General features: G+C 39.5%; 1 protein-coding gene across 1 annotated transcript in view; it reads right to left on the reverse strand.

The window, feature by feature from the left end:
- The window catches only part of LOC133556405 (versican core protein-like), a 55,122-nt gene that overhangs the window by 25,568 nt on the left and 16,074 nt on the right, over window positions 1-13,480 (reverse strand). The window contains exon 7 of the mRNA XM_061906312.1: window positions 6,943-8,009. Coding sequence (XP_061762296.1) covers window positions 6,943-8,009 — 1,067 coding nt within the window. The remainder of the gene's footprint in view (window positions 1-6,942; window positions 8,010-13,480) is intronic.

Genomic DNA, 13,480 nt, shown 5'->3' on the forward strand with positions numbered 1-13,480 from the left:
GTGTACATTGTGCTTGAGAGCTTTAATTTATCCAATTTAGTAATCCAACAATGACATTATTACTCTACACTACACGTAAGCCAACCATTTGGTATGATAAAACAGCACTTGTAATCTGACAAGTGAGCTGGATGTAAAAGAGTCTAATTGATATGTGCAGGTCAAAATCTATATTTTAGTTTAATGTAGTTTGTCATTGGAAGCCATTATTACATGTACCAGTATTGGCGTTAATGGAGTTTTTGTGTCTTTTTACGCATTGAAATCAGAAAGGATGCAAAATTTCCGAAGCCTGCACGTCCCCTGGACGCAGATTTTCTTTCTTTATTTTTTTTACCGATTATCTCCAGTCCAGCCCTCACTGACTTGGGACCATTGCAAAATTATGTGCGTCCCAAGGTCACCAGCCCTGGCGTCACTATAGATAGCAATTTTCAACTTGACAAACAAGTCGATGTCGTTTTAAAATAGTGTTTTTATCATCTTCGTCTTTTAGCAGGGTTAAAACCGTTTTTATCTTTTAACCTTTTTGAAGAAGTCGTGCATGCTTTTATTTCAAGTCGCCTGGACTACTGCAATGCACTTTATGCTGGCATTAGCCAAAAAGCTCTCTCCTGGTTGCAGTTAGTCCAGAACGCGGCAGCACGATTTTTAAAAGGCGCCAGGAAACGCCACCATATAACCCCAATCCTTGAGAGTTTGCACTAGCTCCCTGTTCATTTTAGAATTGATTTTAAAACTTTGCTCTTTGTTTTTAAAGCTGTACATGGACTGGCACCTCATTATATCTCGGACCTCATCCTAATTTACAATCCTGCGCGCACTCTGAGGTCCGAGAGCCAGCTCCAGCTCGTGGTGCCCAAGACCAGACTTAAAACTAGGGGAGACAGGGCCTTCTCTTTCCCTAAACTCGTGAACACTCTGCCCCTCCATTGTCAAACTGCTCCCACAGTGGTGTGTTTTAAGTCTCGTCTTAAGAACCATTTTTATTCTCTGGCTTTTAACACTACGTGAGTTGTGTGGTCCTCTGTTACCCTCTGTGTTTTAAAATTTTAATTTCTAGTTACTGTTTTAATTGGGTTCACCCTTAAAATAGTTGTTAATCATATTTATTTTGTATTGTTTTTATATTGGTTTTAGATGTATTTATTTTTAGTTTTTGTTTTTATTCAGTCATTGGTGGAGCTCTGGATAGTATTTGAATGTTGTTTTTAATATTGTTTTGCAGCACTTTGGAAACATTTTATTGTTTAAATGTGCTATATAAATAAAGTGGATTGGATTGGATTGGGTCGAATTGGTAATTATTAATTATTGGTTGACTTCAAAGTATTGCACTTTCCGGTACAATTTCTTAAATTTTGATTCGCCAAAAGTTTTATCGATCAGAAATATTGCATTTCTGGTTTTAGAACTCTTGGGTGTTATTGTTTTCGTCATGGCAAGCAACAAACCCAAGAGGCAAAGTTTCAATGAAAAGTGGCTTCAGGGGCCAATTTTCAGCAAATGGCTCACTTATGAAAAAGAAAAGATCTTTTGCACGCCATGTAAATGGGCTAAGAAAAAGAACACCTTTACGACCAGGTGACTGATTTTCAAAGATCCAGCCCCACCAGGCACCAAGAAACACCCTCCAATTTGGGTCCCAACTATTCCGCTCTGTGGTCGGAATCACGAGGCCGTTGATTTGTTACAACTCTTTATTTGATGTTTTCCACAAAGCCAAGCGGACATCCATCATGCTATTAACACTCCAGAACATGCTAGCACTCCCTCTCCTAACTTGCCCACTCACTTACACACGTCACTCACACCGCATATTGCCATTTTTAAAGGGGAACACACAGCTTGTGGCCATCATGAAGCCAGAGATAAAATGCTCGAGGCATTGAGTGCCACTCTATTAAATGACATTGAAACCAACTTTCCAAATTTTAAATTTCTTGGCATTATTTGCCATAAAAGTGTAGATTTGGCGGTTTTTAAACGACTGATGATCTACAGTATATACAGGGTGAGAATAATCAATTAATTGTGTCATATGAGTGTGTGCCCTGGCACACAATTATCATCATTTCATGACCAAAGGAAAAACATTTTACAATTTTATATTGAAATAAAAACACCTGCGACTTATTAAATAAAAATATATTTAAAAATACCAGCAGCGGTAAAGTTTAGATCCAAGAAAGAAAGAAGATCGTGAATGAATGTTCATAACTGAATTCATTTACATATGCATAAACAATTGTTTTCTTTTGTATTATTTTTTTTTATGAATTAAGTAACGTTTATGACAAACTTTTCCCCAAACACAATATAGATGAGCTGGCGACTTGTCCAGGGTGTACACCGCCTTCCGCCCGATTGTAGCTGAGATAGGCGCCATTGCCCCCCGCGACCCCAAAAGGAAATAAGCAGTAGAAAATGGATTGATGGATGGAATATAGAATGTGAAATATAACAGGATAATGTATACATTCATCACTTGTTTTCAAAACAGTTAAAAAAAGTGGGACCCCATTTTTATGACTTGATGGGGTCCCTTCCACCCCATTTTTAAATATTCCTAGCGCCAACACTGATGTAATAATACTGTATGTCTCTATTTGGACTCCTTCCAAAATAGTAATATGGTATAGCTCGGTTGGTAGAGTGGCCGTGCCAGCAACTTGAGGGTTCCAGGTTCCATTCCCGCTTCCGCCATCTTAGTCACTGCCATTGTGTCGTTGGTCAAGACACTTTACCCACCTGCTCCCAGTGCCACCCACACTGGTTTAAAAGTAACTTAGATATTGGGTTTCACTGTGTAGAAGCACTTTAAGTCACTAGAGAAAAGCGCTATATAAATATAATTCACTTCACTTCACTTGAAAATGTCTACTGTCTATCGAAAGTCATATGTGCCTTGTTTTTTAAGTGTTGATCTAAAACTAAGTTACCCAAATGAATCATTCACTTTCTTGGCAATGGGCTTTTTAAATTCATGCTTGTTGAAATCAATTATTGTATTTGTTGTTATTTTATCATTAGTTTATGTATACTCTTGTTAACTTTGCTATAAAACATTAAAGGTAAAAATTCTAAAAAGGTTTGGATACACCACTGTGAATACAAACGTATTGGCTAAGCCCTCTCTCTTTCTGTTGTTGTTTCCCACAAATGATTGCAAATGGTGATTGAAAAAGATTATTGGTTGCACCGACGAACACCTGTAGCAGCTGTTTAAAGCGCAGATCAGGCCTGGGAACGCGAGCAAGGGACCCACTTGACTGAGCCACACACGCACACCTTATTCACAAATAATCCCTGTCTCTCTTCGCTGGGCCCAGAGCCAACGTTTCAACAGAACCTGGCCACCACAACCACTAACTGTCACTGTGTTTTATTTTCTAGACTGTCTGTGTCTTATCTAAACATTTGGCTTCCTTGGGTCCTAAAACGACCTTCAAGACTTATTGCTAAACATCAAATTTTCTCAATGACATTAATGGAAGAAGTACTATAAATACACATTGCATCCAGATATTTGTGTAATTTCTGAATTAACGGAAAAAAGATTAATCTCTCCAGGTGTCAGGTGCAATGGGACCACAGCTCCAGTTGTAGAGAATCCAACAAATCATAAAGTGGAAACTATTATAAAGAAGACGTTTTACTTTTCTAACTGTGCACTTGTTTTAAGTGAGCGAATTATATTTATATAGCGCTTTTCTCTAGTGACTCAAAGCGCTTTACATAGTGAAATTCCAATATCTAAATTACATTTAAACCAGTGTGGGTGGAACTGGGAGAATGTGGGTAAAGTGTCTTGCCTGTCAGGCTTTCCCCTGACAGTTTGTCTATGTTTTAGTTTTTTCCTCTGCATGTGTCTGTTTCCTCTGTGTTTAGAATCTCCTGTCTTTAGTTCCTGTCTAGTGCTCTTATTTTGTCAGCTTCCTGTCTTGTTCCCTGAGTGCTGTGTTCCTCCTCAGCTGCAGCTGATTGGCACCTGGCCACACCTGTTGCCAATCAGATGCAGCTGAGGAGGAACACAGCACTCAGGGAACAAGACAGGAAGCTGACAAAATAAAAACACCTGTTGCCAATCAGCTGCAGCTGAGGAGGAACACAGCACTCAGGGAACAAGACAAGAAGCTGACAAAATAAGAACACCTGTTGCCAATCAGCTGCAGCTGAGGAGGAACACAGGACTTAGGGAACAAGACAGGAAGCTGACAAAATAAGAGCACTAGACCGGAACTAAAGACAGGAGATACTAAACACTGAGGAAACAGACAAATGCAGAGGAAAAAACAAAAACATAGACAAACTGTCAGGGGAAAGCCTGACAGTAACTAAAACATAGACACACTGTCAGGAGAAAGCCTGACAGTAACAGCACTCAGGGAACAAGACAGGAAGCTGACAATAAAGAGCACTAGACAGGAGCTAAAGACAGGAGATACTAAACACAGAGGAAACAGACAAATATTGAGGAAAACAACTAAAACATAGACAAACTGCCAGGGGAAAGCCTGACATTGCCCAAGGACAGAGGACTAGGATGGCCGAAGCGGGGATCGAACCTGGAAGCCTCAAGTTACTGGCACGGCCACTCTACCAACAGAGCTATACCGTTTGACTATGAAATATTCGGTAACACTTTAGTATGGGGAACATATTCACCATTAATTAGTTACTTATTAACATGCAAATTAGTAACATATTGGCTCTTGATTAGTCATTATTAAGTACTTATTAATGCCTTATTCGGCATGGCCTTATTATACAACAATCCTAACCCTCTAACCCTAAACCTCTAATCCTAACCTTAACCAAATAACTCTAAATTAAGACTCTGTTACGTACAATATGTTCCCCCAGTGTCCAAATAACTCTTAATTAAGTCTTTGTTACTTAGAATATGTTCCCTATACTAAAGTGTTACTGAATATTCAATTATTCATAAAGAATCGAGCGCATATCACCGGCATATTTTTCTCTGTTACCATGCAACCAGACAAGACACACCCCCTGTCATGACGTTTTTTTCCAAAAAACGTTTCCCACAAATCCTATGAGGGTTATAAGTGTGTGTCATCTGAGCCACATGACATGATGTAGCAGTCAAAGTGTCTGTAATCGCCCACTTTTGGTCACGCAGGTGGTTTCAAGCTATCCTGGCAGCAAGGGGAGACTGTGAGCTATGACATCACCACTTGAGCTCAGGCCCAGTGAAAGCTAAGGACAGGCTTATTAGTGGCCACCTAAGTATGCGTTAGATTGAGGAGGCCTTCCAGAAAGTGAGTAACTGTTCTCCAAAAAGTCACAAACTGGATGTTATCACAAACATACATCCATGAAATATATCTAGGCAGACTCCAGCTCTACTGTGTACTGACTCAGACACAGGCTGACACAGATCAAGATTTAGGCTGGAAACTGACTGTTCCATTAATCATACCAACAATTTCAGTAGGAATACCATGGAATAAAGTTTCCAATGTTGCTAAATGAGACAAATGGCTTTTCTAATTCAGAAACCAATGGGGTCATTGTTGATGTCAGAGTAGCTGTGATGGTTCTGAGATCATAACAGTGAGAAGGGACACACCTGCTGTTTAATTTTACATCATGTGATCGCGGCCCTGCAAACAGCCCCTGGTTCAGCAAAACAGGTTCAAAGACTCGGTTATCGACCACTTTTCTGTCATAATTATAGTAAAAAACACGTCATTGTTGACCTCTGTCTAATTTAATCCCATGGTAAATTGCTTTTATCTGTCAAATATAAAACATTTTAATTGGAAGCCAAATTTTGGAATAGATTGTGACTCCTTGTCATGTTAGTTAGGTTGAGCTTTTATCTTTTAATTAAATGTATTTTATTTTTTCCTGTTTATTGCAAACCTCTGCAAGTGTAAATACATAGTTGTCAGCTTCCCTCATCAGGGGACGCCACAAGAATCACCTGCATTGACGGCTGCAGCTATCGAATATTTTAGTAATCGAGTAAAAGATTAATTAATTTGGTCGATTAATCGAGTAATTGAAAAATCACAGTTTTACGCCGAAATGGTTTTCAGGGGGAAAAAAATGAAGAAAAAAGTTTTCTCTTATGACCTTTTTTGTTTTGAATGCAAATAGTATTAAAATGGCAATTATAACATTATGTTTTACTCATCAAAACATTTTTGGACAGTGCAGACATTTCATCAAGATGTGTTGTCTTTTTGTATTTTGAATGATTCCAAAACTTTTGACAGTTTCTCTCATTTTCTTTGGGTCCTTTGCTCTCTTTCACCCTCGTCATTGTTTTTATTTGAGCCTTCTATTGGAGCAGTCTTGAAAAAACACCATCCGGGTGTTTTAGGTTTCAGGCACTCCATGCAGACTAGATTTTATACACTTAAATACATCATTTAGGCAATGAAACACAAATTTAAGCTTTTTTAAAAATGATTTAATCGATCAATCGTTGCCGCCTCACTTGCATGACACCTGCATTTGCATGCCGTTTTTGAAGTAAACCTCCTTGGGTCCTGCCCATGAAAGCCCCAGTGCCTGGGTGTTGTGACATTGGCCAGGATTTAAACCCGCGCTGACGGATGAAAGGGGGAGGCCTAAAACTACACTACTGTTGCAAACTACTGCAATTCATCATCTTCCGAAGGGGCTCCTGATCCTAAGTAGTCCTTCAGGACACAATATGTCAGGACTGTAAACACACGCACACACCTCAGACCGAGCAAATCAAAAGCTCAAACATTATTTGGATTTTAAATAAACTCGTAAAAGCTAGTAAAAATAAAAGCCAGTGATAAGATGTTTTTGCAGACTTCTAAGTCCTGCAAGTCACAGCTTCCCTTCATGTGCAGCTTGTACACAGAAACAAACAACCTACATATCTCAGACATCTAAGACCAAGAGGATGAAAACAGATTCAGGGACTAGTCTTACCTGACGTGCTCTCCTTCTGCATGACTGTGGTGTCCTTGATGAACTCTGTGACCGTCTTTCCCGGAGCGACGGTGCTGCTGGAACCGCCTGCAGCTGAAACTATCGGAGCGGATGTGAAGAACTCTGCATCAATGTCTGTGGAAGTGAGAGCATCACTGCTTTGTTCCAACACCTGAGCTGTGGACTCATCAAAGACACCTGAGGACACGTCCTCTGGTGACGTCGGACTGACATCGATGAGAATGGGAAGGCCTGTCCAGGTTGCAGACAGGGTTTCTTCCTGTGTCATGAGGTCCTGCGTGTGCTGTGTGGTGGTTTCCGGGGGCGTGTCGGTGGTGGTGGGGATGTCTGTTTCATCCGTGCTCAGTAAGATGTCATGTGATGTGGCTTGTGGTTGTGTCGGTGGCAGTGATTCCACAAGTAAATCTGTCTCCATTTCGTCACCATCATATAACGGAAATGTGGTCGCTGAATCAGTTGACGCGGTCAAATCAGTTGATTCCTTTTCGGCAGAATCCACAATAGTTTCTTCAGTCTTCCCCTCGGCAAACATGGGCTCTGTGCTAAGGGTTGTGTCTGGCAAGGCCACATCGGGTGAAATGGTATTGATCTCAATCACGGAATAATCGTCCGGCGCTTCGTTTTCTCCCGATTCCGTTACGACAGTGCTTCCGGTTGTGGCGTGGAGCTCGGGTAAGGAGTCGCCCCGTTGAGGAACAGACTCAACATAGGTCACGTTTTCATCTATGAAGTCATCAATATCAAAGTCCGGCTCCACTGGTGCCAAGTCATCAATGTCTTCATGTTCGTCCATCATGGTCGGTGCCACGGTGGAGAATAACTCTTCTTCTGTGCCGGCTGGAGTGGGTGGAGGTGGAGCCATACTGGTAGAAAACATGGACGGAGGATTTGTCGTCTCTGCTTCATTATCGGATTCAGTTTCAGGAGTTTGGGTTTCAGTAAGCACACTGCTCCCGAGTAAAGGAATGGTGGAGGAGGTGAAGGTGGCGCTGGTGGCATTGACCACTGACAAATCCACAAACAAAGTTTGGTTGATCATCGGTTTCCTTTCTGTAAACACACACATATATATACATTAAACATAATCGATATCAATAATTGTAGAAATTGTACTTAATACAGAGATACTGTCTGGGACTCTGGGAACATTTAGGGCTACAGCTATCAAGTTATCTATCAATGACTTAGTTCGATTAATCCAGTAGTTGGATGAAACACACTCTGAAGCCTAAATGCATATTTTAGGGAAAATATTTAAATCAAACATGTTTCTGCTTTCCATGACCTGCATTCTTTCATTCTAATAAATGCACATCAGCTTTATTGAAAATGCAATTTTAACATGCAATAATAAAAAAATACCCTGTCCACCGCCACACGGATCACGGCACCCTCACTGCCTCTCAACAGAAAATAAAACAAAGCTTTTTTTTTCAAATCCAAGCCCTAAAATAGTTCAAAGAAAGTCAAAGTGAAAGACAATCACTCGTAATAATAATAATCAACCTACAGTAATGTCACATAAAGTGATGGCACGAGTGTTAATTAATAGGTCATTTATCATACATCAGTATTACTAACTTTTCCTTAAATAAAATAGATCATTGTTGTTGCTTGATAGCAAAAGTGACCTCGTTTAGACAAAAACTCTCTCTCTGTAAACATTTCCTCGAGTTTCCAAAACACCCAATGTGATTATTTGAAGAATAGAATCTAAACATTTAGTTCCAGCACTTTACTGTGTAAACTGTCGCTCTTTCCACCATTCATTAGTGCTTGAACTTTTTCAGCTTTCTGTCACGAGATGTCAAATACAAACAATTCAATCACAAAATTATTAGCATGATTAAATACCCGAAATCAAATAAAAAAAACTCTTTCTGTCTAATTTATATAGATTTTTTTACAATATTTTTGGAATATAATAAAACAATCTGAGTAACATTACTTATTGTAAGTAAAATAACAACAGATCAGTCAAATTAGACATGTACATAGACCATTGGTGTCCAAAGTGCAGCCCAGGGGCCAGCTAACAGCTAAGGGCTCGCAAGTTCTAAAATTACTATTTCTAGAAAGAAAAAAAAATAGACAACACATTTGAAGTGCAGACAGGCTAATAAAACAATAATAGGTTTGTGTTGATGCTAACAATACAAAGCTGAAATGCAGGCATTATTTTTCTTTAATCAATTATAAAAAATTCAAAAATATTAAAATGTCCCTCTCAATCTGTTCTGCTTGCAAATTAAACTATAGATAATACATGTAAATTTGAGGTTAGCAAATTACCAAAAACATAGTGAAAAAAATTAATTATTAGTCAAATATTATCATATTTTACATGGATTTAAAATATTTAATATTGTTTTGATTTTGTGTTTCTTTGTATAAATACACACACACACACACACAAAAAAAATATTTATATATATATATATATATATATATATATATATATATATATATATATATATATATATATATATATATATATATATGTGTGTGTGTGTGTGTGTTTAAAATTGTCTGCCTGTGTGTGTGTGTGTGTGTGTGTGTGTGTGTGTGTGTGTGTGTGTGTGTGTGTGGGTTTTAAATTGTCTGCCCGTATTATGATTTCTCTATGTGTAAAATAACATCTGTCCGTTCGTATGTTTGTGTGAATATTTTCACGTATGTGAAGCAGGAAGCTTCTATTCTGACAGGAAAAGGCAAGCGGGATTTAGGACAACTCTTTTTACACGTTCAAATCGCTGTTCAGACAGACAACTCGTAAATGTGTCGCAAAAGTCACGTGTAATAAGACAGCCAATAGAGAGTTCCTGCTTCACACACATCTAATTACACACACACATTTGTTTTACAAAATACAGACATTTATTTTTTTCACACAGACAAATCATAATACGGAAAAACAGTTTAGAAAACACACACGTAGATCCGATTACACACACACACACGGATTGGTATACAGACACACGCATCAAATTACACACACAGGTTGGTATACAGATACACACATTATATTACACACAGACACAGATTGATATACAGACACACGTATTAGGTTATACACACAGATTGGTGTACAGATACACACATTAGATTACACACACACAGATTGGTATACAGACACACATTAGATTACACACACAGAGATTTGTATGAAGACACACGCATAAGATTACATACATAGATTGGTATACAGACACACACATTAGATTAAACATGTACAGATTGGTATTAAAACACACACATTAGATTACACACAGATTGGTATACAGACACACACATTAGATTGCACACTCACAGACTGGTATACAGACACACACACTAGATTACACACACAGATCGGATTACAGACACACACATTAGATTACACACATATTGGTATACAGACAGACACATTAGATTACACACAGAGATTGGTTTACAGACACACACATTAGATTACACACAGATTGGTATACAGACACACACATTAGATTACATACACACATATTGGTATACAGACACACACATTAGATTACACGTACACAGATTGGTATACAGACACACACATTAGATGACACGTACACAGATTGGTATACAGACACACACATTAGACTTCACACAGATTGGTATACAGACACACACATTAGACTGCACACACACAGACTGGTATACAGACAGACACACTAGATTACACACACAGATCGGATTACAGACACACAAATTAGATTACACACATATTGGTATACAGACAGACACATTAGATTACACACAGACTGGTATACAGACAGACACATTAGATTACACAAAGAGATTGGTTTACAGACACACACATTAGATTACACACACAGATTGGTATACAGACACACACATTAGATTACATACACACATATTGGTATATAGACACACATTAGATTACACGTACACAGATTGGTATACAGACACACACATTAGATGACACGTACACAGATTGGTATACAGACACACACATTACATTACACGTACACAGATTTCTATATAGATACACACATTAGACTGCACTCACACAGATTGGTATACAGACACACGCACACTAGTTACACACACAGATTGGTATACAGACACACACATTAGATTACACGCACAGATTGGCATACAGACACACACAATAGATTACATGTATACAGATTGGTATACAGAAACACACATTGTATTACACGTACACAGATTGGTATACCGATACACACATTAGACTGCACCCAGACAGATTGGCATACAGACACACACATTAGATTACACACACAGATTAGTATACAGACACACACATTAGATTACACGTACACAGATTGGTATTCAGGCCCTGTGATGAGGTGGCGACTTGTCCAGGGTGTACGTGCCTTCTGCCCGATTGTAGCTGAGATAGGCACCAGTGCCCCGAGCGAACCCAAAGGGAATAAGCGGTAGAAATGGATGGATGGATGGATTGGTATACAGACACACACATTAGATTACACACACAGATTGGTATACAAACACACAGATTGGCATAGAGACACACATTATATTACACACAGACACAGATTGGTATACAGACACACACGTTAGATTACACACACAGATTGGTATATAGACACACACATTAGATTACACACACACACATATTGGTATATAGACACACACATTAGATTACACACAGACACATATTGCTATACAGACACACACACATATTGGTATACAGACACACACATTAGATTATACACACACATACTGGTATATAGACACACACTAGATTACACACACAGATTGGTATACAGACAGACACATTAGAGTACACACACACATATTGCTATACAGACACAACACCAACCACACCCTCTTTTTCTCATTTCACCCTGTCTTTGTGTGTAGTCCAAGCGATGGCGCTATACATAGTTTACGTAATAATTCTTTGCTACATATGACTGCAGGCAGAAAATGAGGGCCCCGCCATACGAGGGTACTTGAAAAGCACTTAGATGGATGCGTAAAGACAACATGGCCTAGAGAGCCGACATGGGATACACAGAATGAGAGCTGTTTGTGTGCCCTCTGAACCCCATGGGGACTTATCACCGCAAGATTCGGGCTCGCTCAGGAGCGCCAAATGGCCCGGCAGGGGAAGGCTTATCTGCCCGAGCTCCCATTTGTAAAGATGGAAAGGCCGGGTCAAGGGTCGCCGAGGATGACTGAATTTAGAAGTCCAGCAGTAGCTTTTGTCCATTATCCATATGTCTGCTCTGATAAGTACAAGTGAGAATGACGGGGCGCAAAAGTCTGACAGCGGAAACGAGGGGAGAAAGGCAAAAGAGGGAGTAAGATAGTGAGACTAAAAGAGCTGACAGGTGAGGGGATCTGCAGGGTCTCCTAATGGACGCTATCATCGCTTGTTTGCTTTGCCCTGCGGGTGCTGCTGATTAGTTAAGAATCGCCACCGTCTGCTCATTTTCAGTGAACCGTGAAGTGTCACTGGTATTGAGATGCATTGTGGTCGTCTCCTTGCTTCCCGTGGCATAACAATGACCTTATTTGTACGCATACTTGAGTCTGTTCAAAGGCCAGTCCTTAAGATCATGTAAGAAATGTCACAATCGGGATGAATCAGCTCCCGAGCTAATCACGGAGACGCTGCTTGAATCGTACTTGAGTGTGTTTACCAGGGGTGTCAAACTTACAAATTAGGCCCGCAAACAGGTTTAATACAACACTTTTGCCAAGTATTAAAATTAATTTTTTTTTGTTTTTTTTATCAATCTTATATAATTGAAATCTCTCAAAGGGCTGCACAAGTCACAACGACATCCTCAGCTCAGATCCCACATCAGGGCAAGAAAAAACTCAACCCAATGGGATGACAATGGGAAACCTTGGAGGGATTCATTGTCTGTGATTGGATAAACCACTTGTCCGTTATCTTGAATGATGTGCTACTTCAACCACTCACATCGGAAACAACCCGTGAAGCTGATGAGAAAGACACTGGGAAATCCAAAACAGAACAGCCGACATATTGGATAACAACTGAGCGTAAAGTTAGAGAACTTTTACTGAAACAATGCAGCAATGTCAGTAAACGATGGATGTTTGACAAAACAGTTGCAATAGCAGAATCAATGTCAGCACATGACTGCTAGCTGTGTGCCACCATTGTTCTTTGAATCAAACAGTCACTTCCGCGCTACGTCACATCGATCAAATCCCGCCCGGCGATCCTGATTGGTCCATTATTTTTTGCTATCTTGAAGCAGTTTGCATTGCCCTCGATTCCAGATCCTTGTGTGGAGCTCAGCAAACTACAAGGATCTAGCGAGAGTCAGGTTATCCTCCACCTCGACCCACAATTTAAAACATGCTACGAACACATAGTGATTTGGCACCCTCGTTGCCCCAAAATGTCTCTGTCAAACACGAGAAAAAGTAACTTTTACCCTTTTGAATATTTTTTACCTCCGTTTCTTACGATTTGTTGAGTTAGCTATGCATTGATATGTGGACATGACAAAGAAGGTAT

This window comes from Nerophis ophidion, linkage group LG07, assembly GCF_033978795.1.
Source record: "Nerophis ophidion isolate RoL-2023_Sa linkage group LG07, RoL_Noph_v1.0, whole genome shotgun sequence".
NCBI classification, from domain to species: domain Eukaryota; kingdom Metazoa; phylum Chordata; class Actinopteri; order Syngnathiformes; family Syngnathidae; genus Nerophis; species Nerophis ophidion.